This window comes from Rhyacophila brunnea, unplaced genomic scaffold, assembly GCF_057557595.1.
Source record: "Rhyacophila brunnea isolate RB1 unplaced genomic scaffold, BYU_Rbru_1.0 scaffold_19, whole genome shotgun sequence".
NCBI lineage: Eukaryota > Metazoa > Arthropoda > Insecta > Trichoptera > Rhyacophilidae > Rhyacophila > Rhyacophila brunnea.
In genome coordinates, this window is record NW_028232848.1 from 34,508,727 (window position 1) to 34,523,931 (window position 15,205).

The 15,205-nt window shown below is 37.3% G+C and overlaps 1 protein-coding gene across 3 annotated transcripts; it reads left to right on the plus strand.

The window, feature by feature from the left end:
- The first annotated feature begins 536 nt into the window (after positions 1–536).
- Positions 537–5,971, plus strand: LOC147072937 (polyubiquitin-A). Of its 3 annotated transcripts, none has more exons than XM_085945847.1 (3): positions 537–705; positions 1,445–3,628; positions 3,857–5,971. In XM_085945847.1, exons 2-3 carry the CDS (start codon positions 1,452–1,454, stop codon positions 5,793–5,795), a joined length of 4,116 nt encoding a protein of 1,371 aa, XP_085801973.1. In that variant the 5' UTR covers positions 537–705; positions 1,445–1,451; the 3' UTR covers positions 5,796–5,971. The 3 variants fall into 3 exon arrangements, with proteins under 3 accessions (XP_085801973.1, XP_085801975.1, XP_085801972.1); XM_085945849.1 differs by having other exon boundaries at positions 1,445–3,172; XM_085945846.1 differs by having other exon boundaries at positions 1,445–5,971.
- The last annotated feature ends 9,234 nt before the right edge of the window (positions 5,972–15,205 follow it).

Below are 15,205 nucleotides of genomic sequence, written 5' to 3' on the forward strand. Positions count from 1 at the left end.
TAAGTATATTCATATTTAGGCGTTTGAAATCTCCGATCTGGATCTAATTCATTAGGTATCAACAATTTTGTGAGCAGCATGTGTGCATAACTACCGAAAAGCATTCTTTCAAAGTTTCAATAGGATGGGTCAATGTAATAACGAGGTACCTAGATACTTATAATAAAAACGTTTCTGAAAACAAATAGGTACCTACCTAATGTATATATTGTAGAACAAGGCACCAATCAACTGTGCCATAAAGATGCTACGGGTGCTAGATGCTTTGATCTCGTTGAGTTTTTTTCATTAAATTGTGCTCGATTTAGTAATTTTAAACCGCCGTATAATTCGCTGTGCTTGTGCAACGCATGACCTGCTTACCCTTAAGCTGATTTACCGCTTAGAAGATATTTTTTACACCGATTAAAAAGTTTTAGACATTTTTAAAATAATATTATTTGAATATTATTAATTATTTGTAGGGAAAATTATCTCATTACTTTGGCAGCACTGGCATCGTTTTGTTATAAAAGCCCGTCGCGCTGCCATTTTGCAAATTAATTCTATACGAAATAGTGAATACGAAAGTCGTCTTGTGATATTATCTTCAGAGCTGTTTCTTATATTGTGAAATTTAGTTATTATAAATAAATATTATTGACAATAAGTGCAAGAATTAGCTGCGATCGATTTAGAATATTGTATTCCTGTATCTACACAAAGGTAATTAAATTATTAAGTTAACAGAATTGCAATGAAGCATTGCGTCTATGATTACGTGACTATTTTTGGTCATGGCGATACGTACACGGAAAACTATCATTTTAATATGTCGGCATGTTTCATTTGACACATTATTGTACCAATTTCGTGCTTCCGAGTAATGTATTTTTAAATCTTTATAAAACTTGAAAAATTAACTGCGTCATGTTCGAAACAGCTGATTAGGCAGCCATTTTATATTGTTACTAATGGAGATTCTGACGTGGTTCTAGCTTCTAGAATATTCACAAAGGAAAATCACATTTTTTATCAATGCCTTGGACATTCTTATTTATACAATTACATTTAAATTTAACGAAATAATGTTTCGCGATTATATTATTTTAATTTGAAAGGCAATAATAATAAAAGGTTCTATTGTACTGTATTAATTTTGTCTAATTTTGTAACATTGCTTTGTTACATTCATTTGCTGAAAAAAATAATTCAATCAATGATCATTTAATTTTCTATAATATTAATAGAAGATATATTATTATTGTCTAGGTAGTCCATCGAAAGACATCAATTTGAATGCAATGTTTTTTTTTAAATTAAGAATTTTCTAGATAGGTATTATAATAAATGTGGCACACTAATCCTTTGTGCCTTTGAAAAAATAGGAAATAATTACATGTACCTAGGTATTTTGTTAATTTTTTAAATTCTAACTAAGCTGATAATTTCTTTTCTATTTCAGAGTCAAGATGCAAATTTTTGTGAAGACATTGACTGGCAAGACCATCACACTGGAAGTGGAAGCCTCAGATACCATTGAGAACGTCAAAGCCAAAATCCAAGATAAGGAGGGAATCCCCCCAGACCAGCAGAGGTTGATCTTTGCCGGAAAGCAGTTGGAAGATGGCCGCACACTGTCAGATTACAACATCCAAAAAGAATCCACTCTTCATTTGGTGCTCCGTCTTCGCGGTGGAATGCAAATCTTTGTGAAGACCCTCACTGGAAAGACCATCACACTGGAAGTAGAACCCTCAGATTCCATTGAGAATGTCAAAGCCAAAATCCAGGATAAAGAGGGAATCCCCCCAGATCAGCAGAGGTTGATCTTTGCCGGAAAGCAGTTGGAAGATGGACGCACACTGTCAGACTACAATATCCAAAAGGAGTCCACCCTTCACTTGGTGCTCCGCCTTCGCGGTGGAATGCAGATCTTTGTAAAGACATTGACTGGCAAAACCATCACACTGGAAGTGGAAGCCTCAGATACGATTGAGAATGTCAAAGCCAAAATCCAGGACAAAGAGGGAATCCCCCCAGACCAGCAGAGGTTGATCTTTGCCGGAAAACAGTTGGAAGATGGGCGCACACTGTCAGATTACAACATCCAAAAAGAATCAACCCTTCACTTGGTGCTCCGTCTTCGCGGTGGAATGCAGATTTTTGTGAAAACTTTGACTGGCAAGACCATCACGCTGGAAGTGGAAGCCTCAGATACCATTGAGAATGTCAAAGCCAAAATCCAGGACAAAGAGGGAATCCCGCCAGACCAGCAGAGGTTGATCTTTGCCGGAAAGCAGTTGGAAGATGGACGCACACTGTCAGACTACAATATCCAAAAGGAGTCCACCCTTCACTTGGTGCTCCGTCTTCGCGGTGGAATGCAGATCTTTGTAAAGACATTGACTGGCAAAACCATCACACTGGAAGTGGAAGCCTCAGATACGATTGAGAATGTCAAAGCCAAAATCCAGGACAAAGAGGGAATCCCCCCAGATCAGCAGAGGTTGATCTTTGCCGGAAAGCAGTTGGAAGATGGACGCACACTGTCAGACTACAATATCCAAAAGGAGTCCACCCTTCACTTGGTGCTCCGCCTTCGCGGTGGAATGCAGATCTTTGTAAAGACATTGACTGGCAAAACCATCACACTGGAAGTAGAACCCTCAGATTCCATTGAGAATGTCAAAGCCAAAATCCAGGATAAAGAGGGAATCCCCCCAGATCAGCAGAGGTTGATCTTTGCCGGAAAGCAGTTGGAAGATGGACGCACACTGTCAGACTACAATATCCAAAAGGAGTCCACCCTTCACTTGGTGCTCCGCCTTCGCGGTGGAATGCAGATCTTTGTAAAGACATTGACTGGCAAAACCATCACACTGGAAGTGGAAGCCTCAGATACGATTGAGAATGTCAAAGCCAAAATCCAGGACAAAGAGGGAATCCCCCCAGACCAGCAGAGGTTGATCTTTGCCGGAAAACAGTTGGAAGATGGGCGCACACTGTCAGATTACAACATCCAAAAAGAATCAACCCTTCACTTGGTGCTCCGTCTTCGCGGTGGAATGCAGATTTTTGTGAAAACTTTGACTGGCAAGACCATCACGCTGGAAGTGGAAGCCTCAGATACGATTGAGAATGTCAAAGCCAAAATCCAGGACAAAGAGGGAATCCCCCCAGACCAGCAGAGGTTGATCTTTGCCGGAAAACAGTTGGAAGATGGGCGCACACTGTCAGATTACAACATCCAAAAAGAATCAACCCTTCACTTGGTGCTCCGTCTTCGCGGTGGAATGCAAATTTTTGTGAAGACATTGACTGGCAAGACCATCACACTGGAAGTGGAAGCATCGGATACCATTGAGAACGTCAAAGCCAAAATCCAGGACAAAGAGGGAATCCCCCCAGATCAGCAGAGGTTGATCTTTGCAGGAAAGCAGTTAGAAGATGGGCGCACACTGTCAGATTACAACATCCAAAAAGAATCAACCCTTCACTTGGTGCTCCGTCTTCGCGGTGGAATGCAGATCTTTGTGAAGACATTGACTGGCAAGACCATCACACTGGAAGTGGAAGCATCGGATACCATTGAGAACGTCAAAGCCAAAATCCAGGACAAAGAGGGAATCCCCCCAGATCAGCAGAGGTTGATCTTTGCAGGAAAGCAGTTAGAAGATGGACGCACACTGTCAGACTACAACATCCAAAAAGAGTCCACCCTTCACTTGGTGCTCCGCCTTCGCGGTGGAATGCAGATTTTTGTGAAAACCCTCACCGGAAAGACCATCACTCTGGAAGTAGAACCCTCAGATAGCATTGAGAATGTCAAAGCTAAAATCCAAGATAAGGAGGGAATCCCCCCAGACCAGCAGAGGTTGATCTTTGCCGGAAAGCAGTTGGAAGATGGACGCACACTGTCAGACTACAATATCCAAAAGGAGTCCACCCTTCATTTGGTGCTCCGCCTTCGCGGTGGAATGCAGATCTTTGTAAAGACATTGACAGGCAAAACCATCACACTAGAAGTGGAAGCGTCAGATACCATTGAGAACGTCAAAGCCAAAATCCAGGACAAGGAGGGAATCCCCCCAGACCAGCAGAGGTTGATCTTTGCCGGAAAGCAGTTGGAAGATGGACGCACACTGTCAGATTACAACATTCAAAAAGAATCCACCCTTCACTTGGTGCTCCGTCTTCGCGGTGGAATGCAGATTTTTGTGAAAACTTTGACTGGCAAGACCATTACGCTGGAAGTGGAAGCATCAGATACCATTGAGAACGTCAAAGCCAAAATCCAGGACAAAGAGGGAATCCCCCCAGACCAGCAGAGGTTAATCTTTGCTGGTAAGCAGTTGGAAGATGGGCGCACACTGTCAGATTACAACATCCAAAAAGAATCCACCCTTCACTTGGTGCTCCGCCTTCGCGGTGGAATGCAGATTTTTGTGAAGACTTTGACTGGCAAGACCATCACGCTGGAAGTGGAAGCATCAGATACCATTGAGAATGTCAAAGCCAAAATCCAGGATAAAGAGGGAATCCCCCCAGATCAGCAGAGGTTGATCTTTGCCGGAAAGCAGTTGGAAGATGGACGCACACTGTCAGACTACAATATCCAAAAAGAGTCCACCCTTCACTTGGTGCTCCGCCTTCGCGGTGGTATGCAGATTTTTGTGAAAACCCTCACCGGAAAGACCATCACTCTGGAAGTAGAACCCTCAGATAGCATTGAGAATGTCAAAGCTAAAATCCAAGATAAGGAGGGAATCCCCCCAGACCAGCAGAGGTTGATCTTTGCCGGAAAGCAGTTGGAAGATGGACGCACACTGTCAGACTACAATATCCAAAAGGAGTCCACCCTTCATTTGGTGCTCCGCCTTCGCGGTGGAATGCAGATCTTTGTAAAGACATTGACAGGCAAAACCATCACACTAGAAGTGGAAGCGTCAGATACCATTGAGAACGTCAAAGCCAAAATCCAGGACAAGGAGGGAATCCCCCCAGACCAGCAGAGGTTGATCTTTGCCGGAAAGCAGTTGGAAGATGGACGCACACTGTCAGATTACAACATTCAAAAAGAATCCACCCTTCACTTGGTGCTCCGTCTTCGCGGTGGAATGCAGATTTTTGTGAAAACTTTGACTGGCAAGACCATCACGCTGGAAGTAGAACCCTCTGATACCATTGAGAATGTCAAAGCCAAAATCCAAGATAAGGAGGGAATCCCCCCAGACCAGCAGAGGTTGATCTTTGCCGGAAAGCAGTTGGAAGATGGCCGCACACTGTCAGACTACAATATCCAAAAGGAGTCCACCCTTCATTTGGTGCTCCGCCTTCGCGGTGGAATGCAGATCTTCGTAAAGACATTGACTGGCAAAACCATCACACTGGAAGTGGAAGCGTCAGATACCATTGAGAACGTCAAAGCCAAAATCCAGGACAAAGAGGGAATCCCCCCAGACCAGCAGAGGTTGATCTTTGCTGGAAAGCAGTTGGAAGATGGACGCACACTGTCAGATTACAACATCCAAAAAGAATCCACCCTTCACTTGGTGCTCCGTCTTCGCGGTGGAATGCAGATTTTTGTGAAAACTTTGACTGGCAAAACCATCACGCTGGAAGTGGAAGCCTCGGATACCATTGAAAATGTCAAAGCCAAAATCCAGGACAAAGAGGGAATCCCGCCAGATCAGCAGAGATTGATCTTTGCTGGAAAGCAGTTGGAAGATGGACGCACACTGTCAGACTACAACATCCAAAAAGAATCAACCCTCCATTTGGTACTCCGTCTTCGTGGTGGATCACATTTATAATTTAAATTCCACATATTGTGAATTAATATTTTAATGTTGAATAATATGACTTTGATTTACCATTCTTTTTTATATTTCAATATATTTGGGCTAATTGTGTAGAAGATACATTATTGTATTCTTCAAAATATTCTGTTTATTTGCAATAAAATGTTATTCATGAATCTCAAAAGAAAGTATTTTATTTATTAATCTTACTAAATACTTTTTTCCACATGTCTGCTCAAACTCATGAAATTCACTTAAATAAAGTACCTGCATAATGTAAGTTGTAGCTGTCTTCGTGGTAGATTGCACACAACAGATTACTAAATATTAGTCACGGACAATCCTCTTATTTTCAATTCGATAGAAGAATAAAAAAATAATACAGATTTAACTCTCGCGGGACACACTTTGTGAACTCCTGCTCCAAACACTACATTTGAAGCAGGCTTTGGATTGTGAGTGCATGTACAAATTGCAAAAAATTGCTTTACGAATGAAATACAGTCACATATTTGATGTGTACTTTTCATTAGAAAGATTTCTAACGAAACATAAATATTTGTATTGACACGTTTTTAAATTAACATACAAATTTAATTTACACAATTAGGTAGGAACATACTTTCTAGATAGGTATTGAAAAAAAGGCATAATTGGATTTTGTAGTATGTTTATATGAACATAAATAACATCGTACAGAATAATTATACAATATATTAAGTATAGTAATTATAAAAATCTCGTCAAACTTATACATGACATGATAATATTAAGGTTGAATAATAATAATATTTTACGTGCAATAGGCATTTATAATAATATACAATTTTGCCTTATACCTAACTTACTGGGATCCATGTATTTACAGACCTTTAATTTTAGACTACACAAGTATGACTAAAATATCAAAAATTACAGTACGAATATAAATATACAAGATTTATTCAACGAATCAACAAAAACCGTCTAGTTTTGACTATTCCAGTTTTCTGTCTAGTTTTGTTTAAGTATAGTTCGAACTTGTTAGAAGATCTCTAAGCATGGCAAAAAGAAAACATCAAATAATTGTTTACTTGAAGAAACGGTAGTTAAATTCTACCGTAAAACGGGGTGAATAGGAATGTTTTCAGATTTAAAATTCAGTTTAAACCCTATGCTGTATGACTGAAAAGCTAAATTTTCTTGCCAAAACTTGTGTCTGTGATTCAGCACTGTGGTTTGGTGAATGGAAACACTCTCAATATTCACTCGCCATCGATATTTTCCCAAAATTATGGTCTTTTACTTTCACCAGCGGAACGGGGTGAATAGAAACAGGGAGTGAAAAACAGCAAATTTTATTAAAACATAATTAAATTAAGAAATATTTATTTAAAAAACAGAAACTGTATTATTTCTTTAATCAGTGGATTAGCTGGAAAAAAATTAGGTACCTATTTAATTGCGTTCTGTTCATTCATCGACATGGACACGTTCGACAAAGTTTTTCAGACATGCGAATCGCAACAAACTTTTTCACGTCTGATAAATAACAAAAGTTTCCAAAAGGCAGAAAAATAAATTATCTGTCAAATAACATACATATTGGAATGCAAACGATAGCATTTTGGCAATTGCACTACTCTGAATTTTTTTACCGGGAACTGTTCCTATTCACCCCGTTTTTTGGTACCAATACTTTAACGACATGAACGTAGGCAGATTGCACATCGCGTGGGGGCGGCAATTTGAGGAGAATCATTTGGTATATATAGAAAGAGCGACCTACACTCCGTAACAACGAATATATCTTTCCATTAAAAATATCAGCTCATTAGTTGGAAACAAAATGTATTAATTCACATCAAAGGTTTAACAGCAATGTTCCGTCTTAAGGTGTGCCCGCGCACACCTACCTAAATATGTCCGCACACATGTTTTCATCCCCCGCACAGTGCTCACACAAAAATATTGTAATATAAAGTTTCAAGAAGGGATCACCATATCCGTCCCGTTCTATCGCATGCCAAAATATACGAAAAAAAGATACGTACCTATTTTAGTGTTTAGCAATGGTCACCTATGTGCCGGGTCCTCTACATTTCTTAGTCTTTGACATGTTCCAACTTGCAAGAAACATTGTCAGTACAGTCTCATAGTAGTCCTTATTGTGAATACATCACGATTCTTACAATATTTTTTAAACGATGAAAGTGTTCGTGCCAAAAAGCAGTGTTTTTTACTTAACCGGACAATGTCAAAAGGGGGTGGATGTGATATTTCAAATGCGATCATTAAGAGGAAATCCTGCGATAAATTTAAATTGAAATGGCTCTCTGATATCGTTGAAACAGAAATGCCATCTTCAATGCATTCCCAAAAAGTAAAAATTGGTGATATATTTGTTTATTCGGAAACAGATGATTGTGTCAAACGCATCAAATGCTCCACAGCAAATATGCAAGGAGAATTCACGTCTGGACAGAAGTGGATTGAATGGAGGTTGAATATTAAACTTAAAGGCATTTAAGTCAAAAAGTACACCGGGATGCTGTTATGAAATTGAAAATTTGAAGAGGTGGACTTTTGAAAATAATGACGGAAACACCCAAAGAACAAAAGAATAGAATTGAGATCGCTGAGCGCAAAAAAATCTGGTTGCGATTTAGTCAAAGTGTTAATCGATGATGTACCAACTATTGACTATAAAAATAAAAGCTTCTACGCTTTCTATACAAGATATTCATAATCATGTATCTAAACCATGGCCCCCACAAGGGGGGGGGCTGACAGGGCTCTAGCCTAGGGCCCCGGGATTTGAGGGGGCCTCGCGTGGCGCGACTACCTTATAAATAAGATAAACATACATCACAAATTTGATTGAATGGTAAAAAAGTCGCCTGCGGTGCTATTTTACTTGAAAAATATTGACATTTTAAAATATGAGTCGTATAGTATCAAAAGTAAAACTGTCGCAAATATATCGAAATTTAACTAAGTATGCCAAATTATTCTTCTGACCATAATGTACGACTAGCAATATAATATTCGAATCAAAATCATATCTGTGTGCTATAAAGTTGTGATGGAAAAAAGGGCTTGGTATCAGAATTAGAACTGTTCAATACTTTGGAAACAAAAGTAGAACTGTTGAATTTGAATTGAATTTCTAATTTATAAATGTAGAGACATATTTCATGCTATTATAACACTAAAAACCCCAACAAAACGTTTTTCGTCATTTTCTCGAAATTATGAATAACGCACAGATCTACTTTTGATACTATACGACTCATATGTGATGTTTTGATGCAAATTTTGATTATTGTATGTCGATATTCGAAAACTTCATAACTCAAGTGGATTTATTGAAAAGTACAAAAAATCGCTAAAAATACACTGAATACCCTTAATTTTACCTGGAACACCATTTGCAAAAAGATTCTGTAGAGCGTTACACTGCTTTTAACCCTAGCGATAGGGTAGGGGGCCCCGACATAGATCTTGGCCTGGGGGCCCGTATGTGGAGGTCATGATCTAAATACACAGATATTCCCGAATATGGGTTCGAATTCGTCAAACTTTGACTTCATTTTTAAATATTGGGGGGGGGGGGTGTAAATTTACCGCACCGGATGACACCAACCCTGCACAGATGCGTTGATGATCCGCACACACAATAGAAAAATTAGAGGGAACGTTGTTTAACAGGACTATTTTTTTTGTCAGGTTCAGAATGTTTAGTTTATTCTGTTTATTTATATTTTAGTCTGTATCGAAGTGTCGCGCCGACATTATATTAATTTAATAATGCCTAAACCTTTGCGATTTCAGACTAAAAATATCATTACAAATGTTGCCAAGTTTTGTGAAGAAGAAAAGCGACACAGATCACCCTTAATTCCTCAAGACAGAGCAAATTAATGTAAGTAGGTATCGCAAAAATGACATGTAAGATGCCACTATGTATATTAACAGCATCAAAAAATCTCTACTGTTGGGGAAAACATTTATTGATTTCAATTTTTTATGTTTTAGTGGTACCTATATATTTTATTAGTAACGTATCCAACGCTTTTAGTCATCTTTACACGATTTAAGAATTAATTGGCCCGTCGCCATCACGAAGCAAAGTGACGTGTTTCTAGCTCGACGTTCTCTCACTGAATGCGAGCAAGTCCAAAATTTCGTCGCGCCTACAGTTGAAAATTATTTGCCGTTTCACTGATGCGTCACCTTAATTTTAACCATCTGTATGTAGCAGTAGCGAAAAGTGGAGAGTGGAAATAGTGTACACTAAACTTTGTCAGTCATTTTTTTTCATTGAAATAAGACTACAATTTACAGATGGTGTAATTCACAGATTTCAGATATTCAAAAAATACTCGTCTATCTATAAAATATCTAAAATTATGCAATTAAATCATACATCACTTTGGATATTTTATAGATAGAATAATATTTTCTATAGTTTATAATAATAGTTTGGTATAGGCAGGGCTTAATGAATTTAAAAAATTAACCAAAGATATGTGTATTGTTAATCCAATAAAAACAAATAAATATACCAAAACTATTATGGTTTGGTTTGGCAGGGTTTAATTGATGTTTAAAAACTAACCAATACCATCTCTAAATTGAACGTAGTTATGCAGAATGTAGCCAGTCCACAATAATGTTGAGCTGCGATAATGCCACTTTAGCAACAACATGATATTAAAAATGTATTTAAAATATAAAATTCTAAATAGTATTTTATTTCAAGAATAATTTTTTTGCAGCTTGGCTATTTTCAGCAGAACGTAGAGAAAACCTTCTCGCTTCTGATCTATATCATATCTAATTTTTTTTGTGGACTGGCTACTTTCTGCATAACTATGTCCAATTATAGTCTTAGTTCAATGAAAACAAATGCGTATGACTAACAAAGTTTAATGTGCACTATTTATGGTGGTCTTAACAGCCTACCTCCACCATTCGCTACTGGTATCTTGGTACTGTCATGATATGAATATATTCTCACTACTTCTCGATGTCTAATAGTTCTCTTTATTTGACTATTAGATACCGATCAGATTGAATGTTAGGACTGGGATAATATTATATCTACATTTTGAAAGTATAAAAGGCTTTTTGTGTATATCATCATCATCAGTCGATTCTCTGCTGGATGAAGGTTTCCCGTAGCTTGATCCACCTTTCTCGGTCCCTAGTTCTACGTTGCCACGTGCATCAACCGAACTTTATGATTTATTGGTCCCATAAAAATCTGTCAAAAGTCAATACATTATTCACAAAAAATATTAAATCGATAAACATAATAAGTATTATATTTATTGTTGGATGATTGTCTCTTCGTTTTATGATTAAAAATATTAAAATGAATACTTACAGTAAGTACATATACCTTTATCTATGCACATTAATATGAAAAAACTGTATATCTACATCATAGTGATAAACGAAAACAGTTAATAATTGATTATATAAGTATTGTATAATATATATTCCCGTAGTGTCTGAAAATGCGGCTCTGTCGGTACGAAAATTATACACACTACACAATTACGATGATGTGCTTGTGCACCTTCAAAGACTAACAATATCGTATGCACGTCAACACAGACGTTACATCAGTTGTCAAAACGAAGGACACGCTTAGAATAACATATTCTTGACACGTGGTTAAGTTTATCCCATATTCTTCCACACTTGAGATCGGTGGCCTGTTACTCCACACCCGTTAGGTATTTCAGTTCCCTGGTAGATTGAACGACCTTCATGTGATCAATTAACTGGAGGCATTTACTAATTTTGGTCATGTACCAAATTTTTTAATTAACACTGGAATAGATAGTATAGGGGTCGGCAAACTCTTGGACCAAAAGAGCCAAATATGAGTAGCTGAATGGTTAAAAAAAAATTCAAGAGCCATACATATAGGTATTTTTATAAATATGATATAGGTATTTAAGTGAATTATTTACATGTTATAATTGTTTATTTATTAAGTATTAAGTGAAGAAGATTTCCCGAATAAAACTAATGAAAATATATGTTTTTATTGTTGAAATTATAAATATAATTTTTACAGAATTTGAATGACACTTAATTTTCACGCATTCCTTAAAATTAATGTGCACAATGGCCTACCTTGCATTTCTTTTGAGAGTTTCTGTATGTTAATTTCAGGCACGACTCCAAATTCTCATCGGTTATTTGGCTTCTCTAAATGCTATTTATATTGTTCATGTTTGAAAATGATTGTTCACATACATAAATTATGTAGACTCGAATATGAGTTCGGAAAGCTATTCCATGTATTAAAAATCGTAGTATCTACCTTATAATATGTAGATCTTTTAGAGCGCTCCACTTGTGTTGTGAAATTCAATTGCATTTTTTCTCTCCAAATCCTCAATTTTTGGTGGCAAGACCTACAAATTTGGAGCTCCATAACACTTTGCTTGTTAAATCCACCAATAAAATTGTATTTCAAAAGTGCTCGTGATAATATCAAATGGAGAAAAATTTAATTTGTCGACTTTTGCAATGGGCGGATTTAAAACAACAACAATCATACCTTTGGGCATCAACCATCACGGAGGAAAAATTAGGTTCGCGATAATGTCATTATATAATATAATAAGTAAACAAATAATGACAAAAAATTCAAATTGTGAATTTTGCAAAATGTTTTTTAAAAATTGTGAATTGGGAATATGGCAAAGAGCCGCACGCCAATACCTAAAGAGCCGCATGTGGTTCGCGAGCCACGGTTTGCCGACCCCTGGTATAGGGCATTATACCCATAAATATGGGCAAACACTCATTTCAAAAAACTAACATTACCCTACAGGTAACAGAATTTTATAATAACAGATTGGATGTAATCTGAAATTGGCTGAGTTTTCAAAATAGATATAAATTTATAAAATGAGTATCATCGTTCACAACTTTACTTGGAAATATACTGATTACATATCCCTTTTTTACCCTCAGCACACAGTTTTGATAATAGTTATAACATTTAATAAACTTTAATGTAAATTTTGATCGTCATTCTTCGATAAAATTAGTAAGACAATACAATCTTTGTAATATGTGGTGAATACCTAGTGATATTATGTACTCATTTTTTTAAATATGACCAGACTTAGATTATTCTTCTTCTTCTTCTTTGGCCTTATCCGCCCCTTAATTGGAACATATGGACACCACGCGGCCCCTCCAAGAATCCCTGTCGTTTGCCAGTATTCTTGCTTCGTTCCAGGTCAAACCAGCATCCCGTAGCTCTGCCGTATACACTCTGTAGATACGAGGGTGGGTCAATAAGTCCTTAGAAAAGCCGACAGGTGGCGCGACTAGTACTGCAAGCGGTTTGTTTTCATGCAGCGGCACTACCGATTCAGTATGCTGCGAAGTTTCAATCAGATTGGTCGGGTTGTTGTGTGTTTCTCGTACATTTAAAAAAAAAATTTGCTTGTGGAAAATGGAAAAATGGAAAATGGAGAAAATTGAGTTTAGAGTTGTTATTAAACATTTTAATATAAAAGGGTTAACAGCAAAGGAAATAAAAAATGAGTTGGATTTAGTTCACGGCATATCTGCTCCTTCACTTGCAACTATTTATAACTGGTTAAATGAATTTCAACGTGGTCGTACATCAACAAAGGATGAACCACGCTCAGGACGTCCTGTAGAGGTGACTACACCAGAAATGATCAATAAAATCCACGATATGGTGTTAAGTGACCGAAGATTAAAGTTGAGTGAGATAATTGAGGTTACAGGGATCTCAAAAGGTAGCGTCATTTCTATTTTACATGAAAATTGGGCATGAAAAATATTTCTGCAAGATGGGTGCCGCGTTTGCTCACAGTCGACAATAAACGCAGTAGGGTGGTGGCCTCTAAAGCCCTGTTGTCGCTCATGCAACGCAATCCGGATGAATTTTTTCGTCGCTTTGTGACTGTAGATGAAACATGGATACACCACTATACTCCCGAGACGAAAGAACAGTCAAAGCAGTGGATTGCGAAGGCAAACCATGTCCAAAGAAGGCGAAAACCGTAAAATCAGCTGGTAAGGTTATGGCTACTGTATTTTGGGATGCACGTGAAATTATTTTCGTTGACTATTTGGTAAAAGGAAAAACAATAACAGGGGATTATTATGCATCTTTATTGGACCAGCTAAAAAACAAAATTGAAGAAAAACGGCCTCATTTAAACAGGAAAAAAATCCTCTTTCATCAGGACAATGCCCGTGTTCACACATGTTTACGATCAATGGCTAAAATTGAAGAATTGAAGTTCGAATTGGTCGACCACCCACCGTATTCGCCAGATTTAGCCCCCAGTGACTTTTTCCTTTTCCCAAACTTAAAAAAATGGCTAAGTGGACAACGTTTTTTTTCAAATGAAGAAGTCATCGATCGGACAAATGCTTATTTTGAGGACCTTCCGAAAACTTATTTTTCTGACGGTTTAAAAAAAATTGAGAAACGTCTAACCAAGTGTATTGAGCTCCAAGGAAATTATGTTGAGAAATAAAAAAAAAATACAAAAATAAAACCTGTTTTAATGCTTTTTTCTAAGGAATTATTGACCCACCCTCGTAGTATTTAGCGGCCTTCCAGGACGCCGGAATCCGGTCGGCTTGAAGAACATGCAAGCCAGGTTGAGATTCTCTTCTGGCATCTGGATTGGAAACCATCCCTCTTGATAACAGACAAAAATGTTTCAAGAGCAGAAGAGACCTACGAGATTCAAGAGAGTCAAAAGAAGAAGGCAGTCAGATTGACAAAATATCAAAGGGAAAATAATTATATTTATTTTGAGACATTGAGAAGTAAAAATCACACAGTTCTGTAATAGATATACCTAGCGATTATTTTCTAATTATAAAAATTCTAATTCATTCAACATTATAGTTATAAATTCCACATAAAATTTATAAAACCAAACTTTAATGTCTATTGTGTAAATTTTTCTTTGGAAAATATTACTTGGGTGGAATAAATTACCTGTACCCCAAGGGCCTACTAACCGTTAATCTGACTCTGTCATCGAACAATAGAAAATATGTTCAGAGCTAAGAACTGTATCAATAAATCGTCGCTATAGGATTGGTTTGCCGAATATCCGTTTTTGTCGAAATCGGCCTTGCCATGCAGAATGTTTTTTTTGTATCTAAATGGACTAGAACCATCCTTTTATTTAAATTACTTTGTAATGGTAATGAATTCATCATTCATATGCTGTTAAAATAACAATTTAAATATCTCCATGTATTTAAATATAGGATTATGAAATTTGTTTTTCGTCTCCTGAACATTTGGTCTATTCGACAAACCAATCCTACAGCGACGAAATGAAACCAAGATGGAATCAAAGGAATAGAAAAGTTAGAAATGTTTATATTGTATATATTACTCAAAT

Bases quoted from the DNA above. Each gene is read 5' to 3' on its own strand.
- LOC147072937 (XM_085945846.1), top strand. From the start codon at position 1,452: ATGCAAATTTTTGTGAAGACATTGACTGGCAAGACCATCACACTGGAA.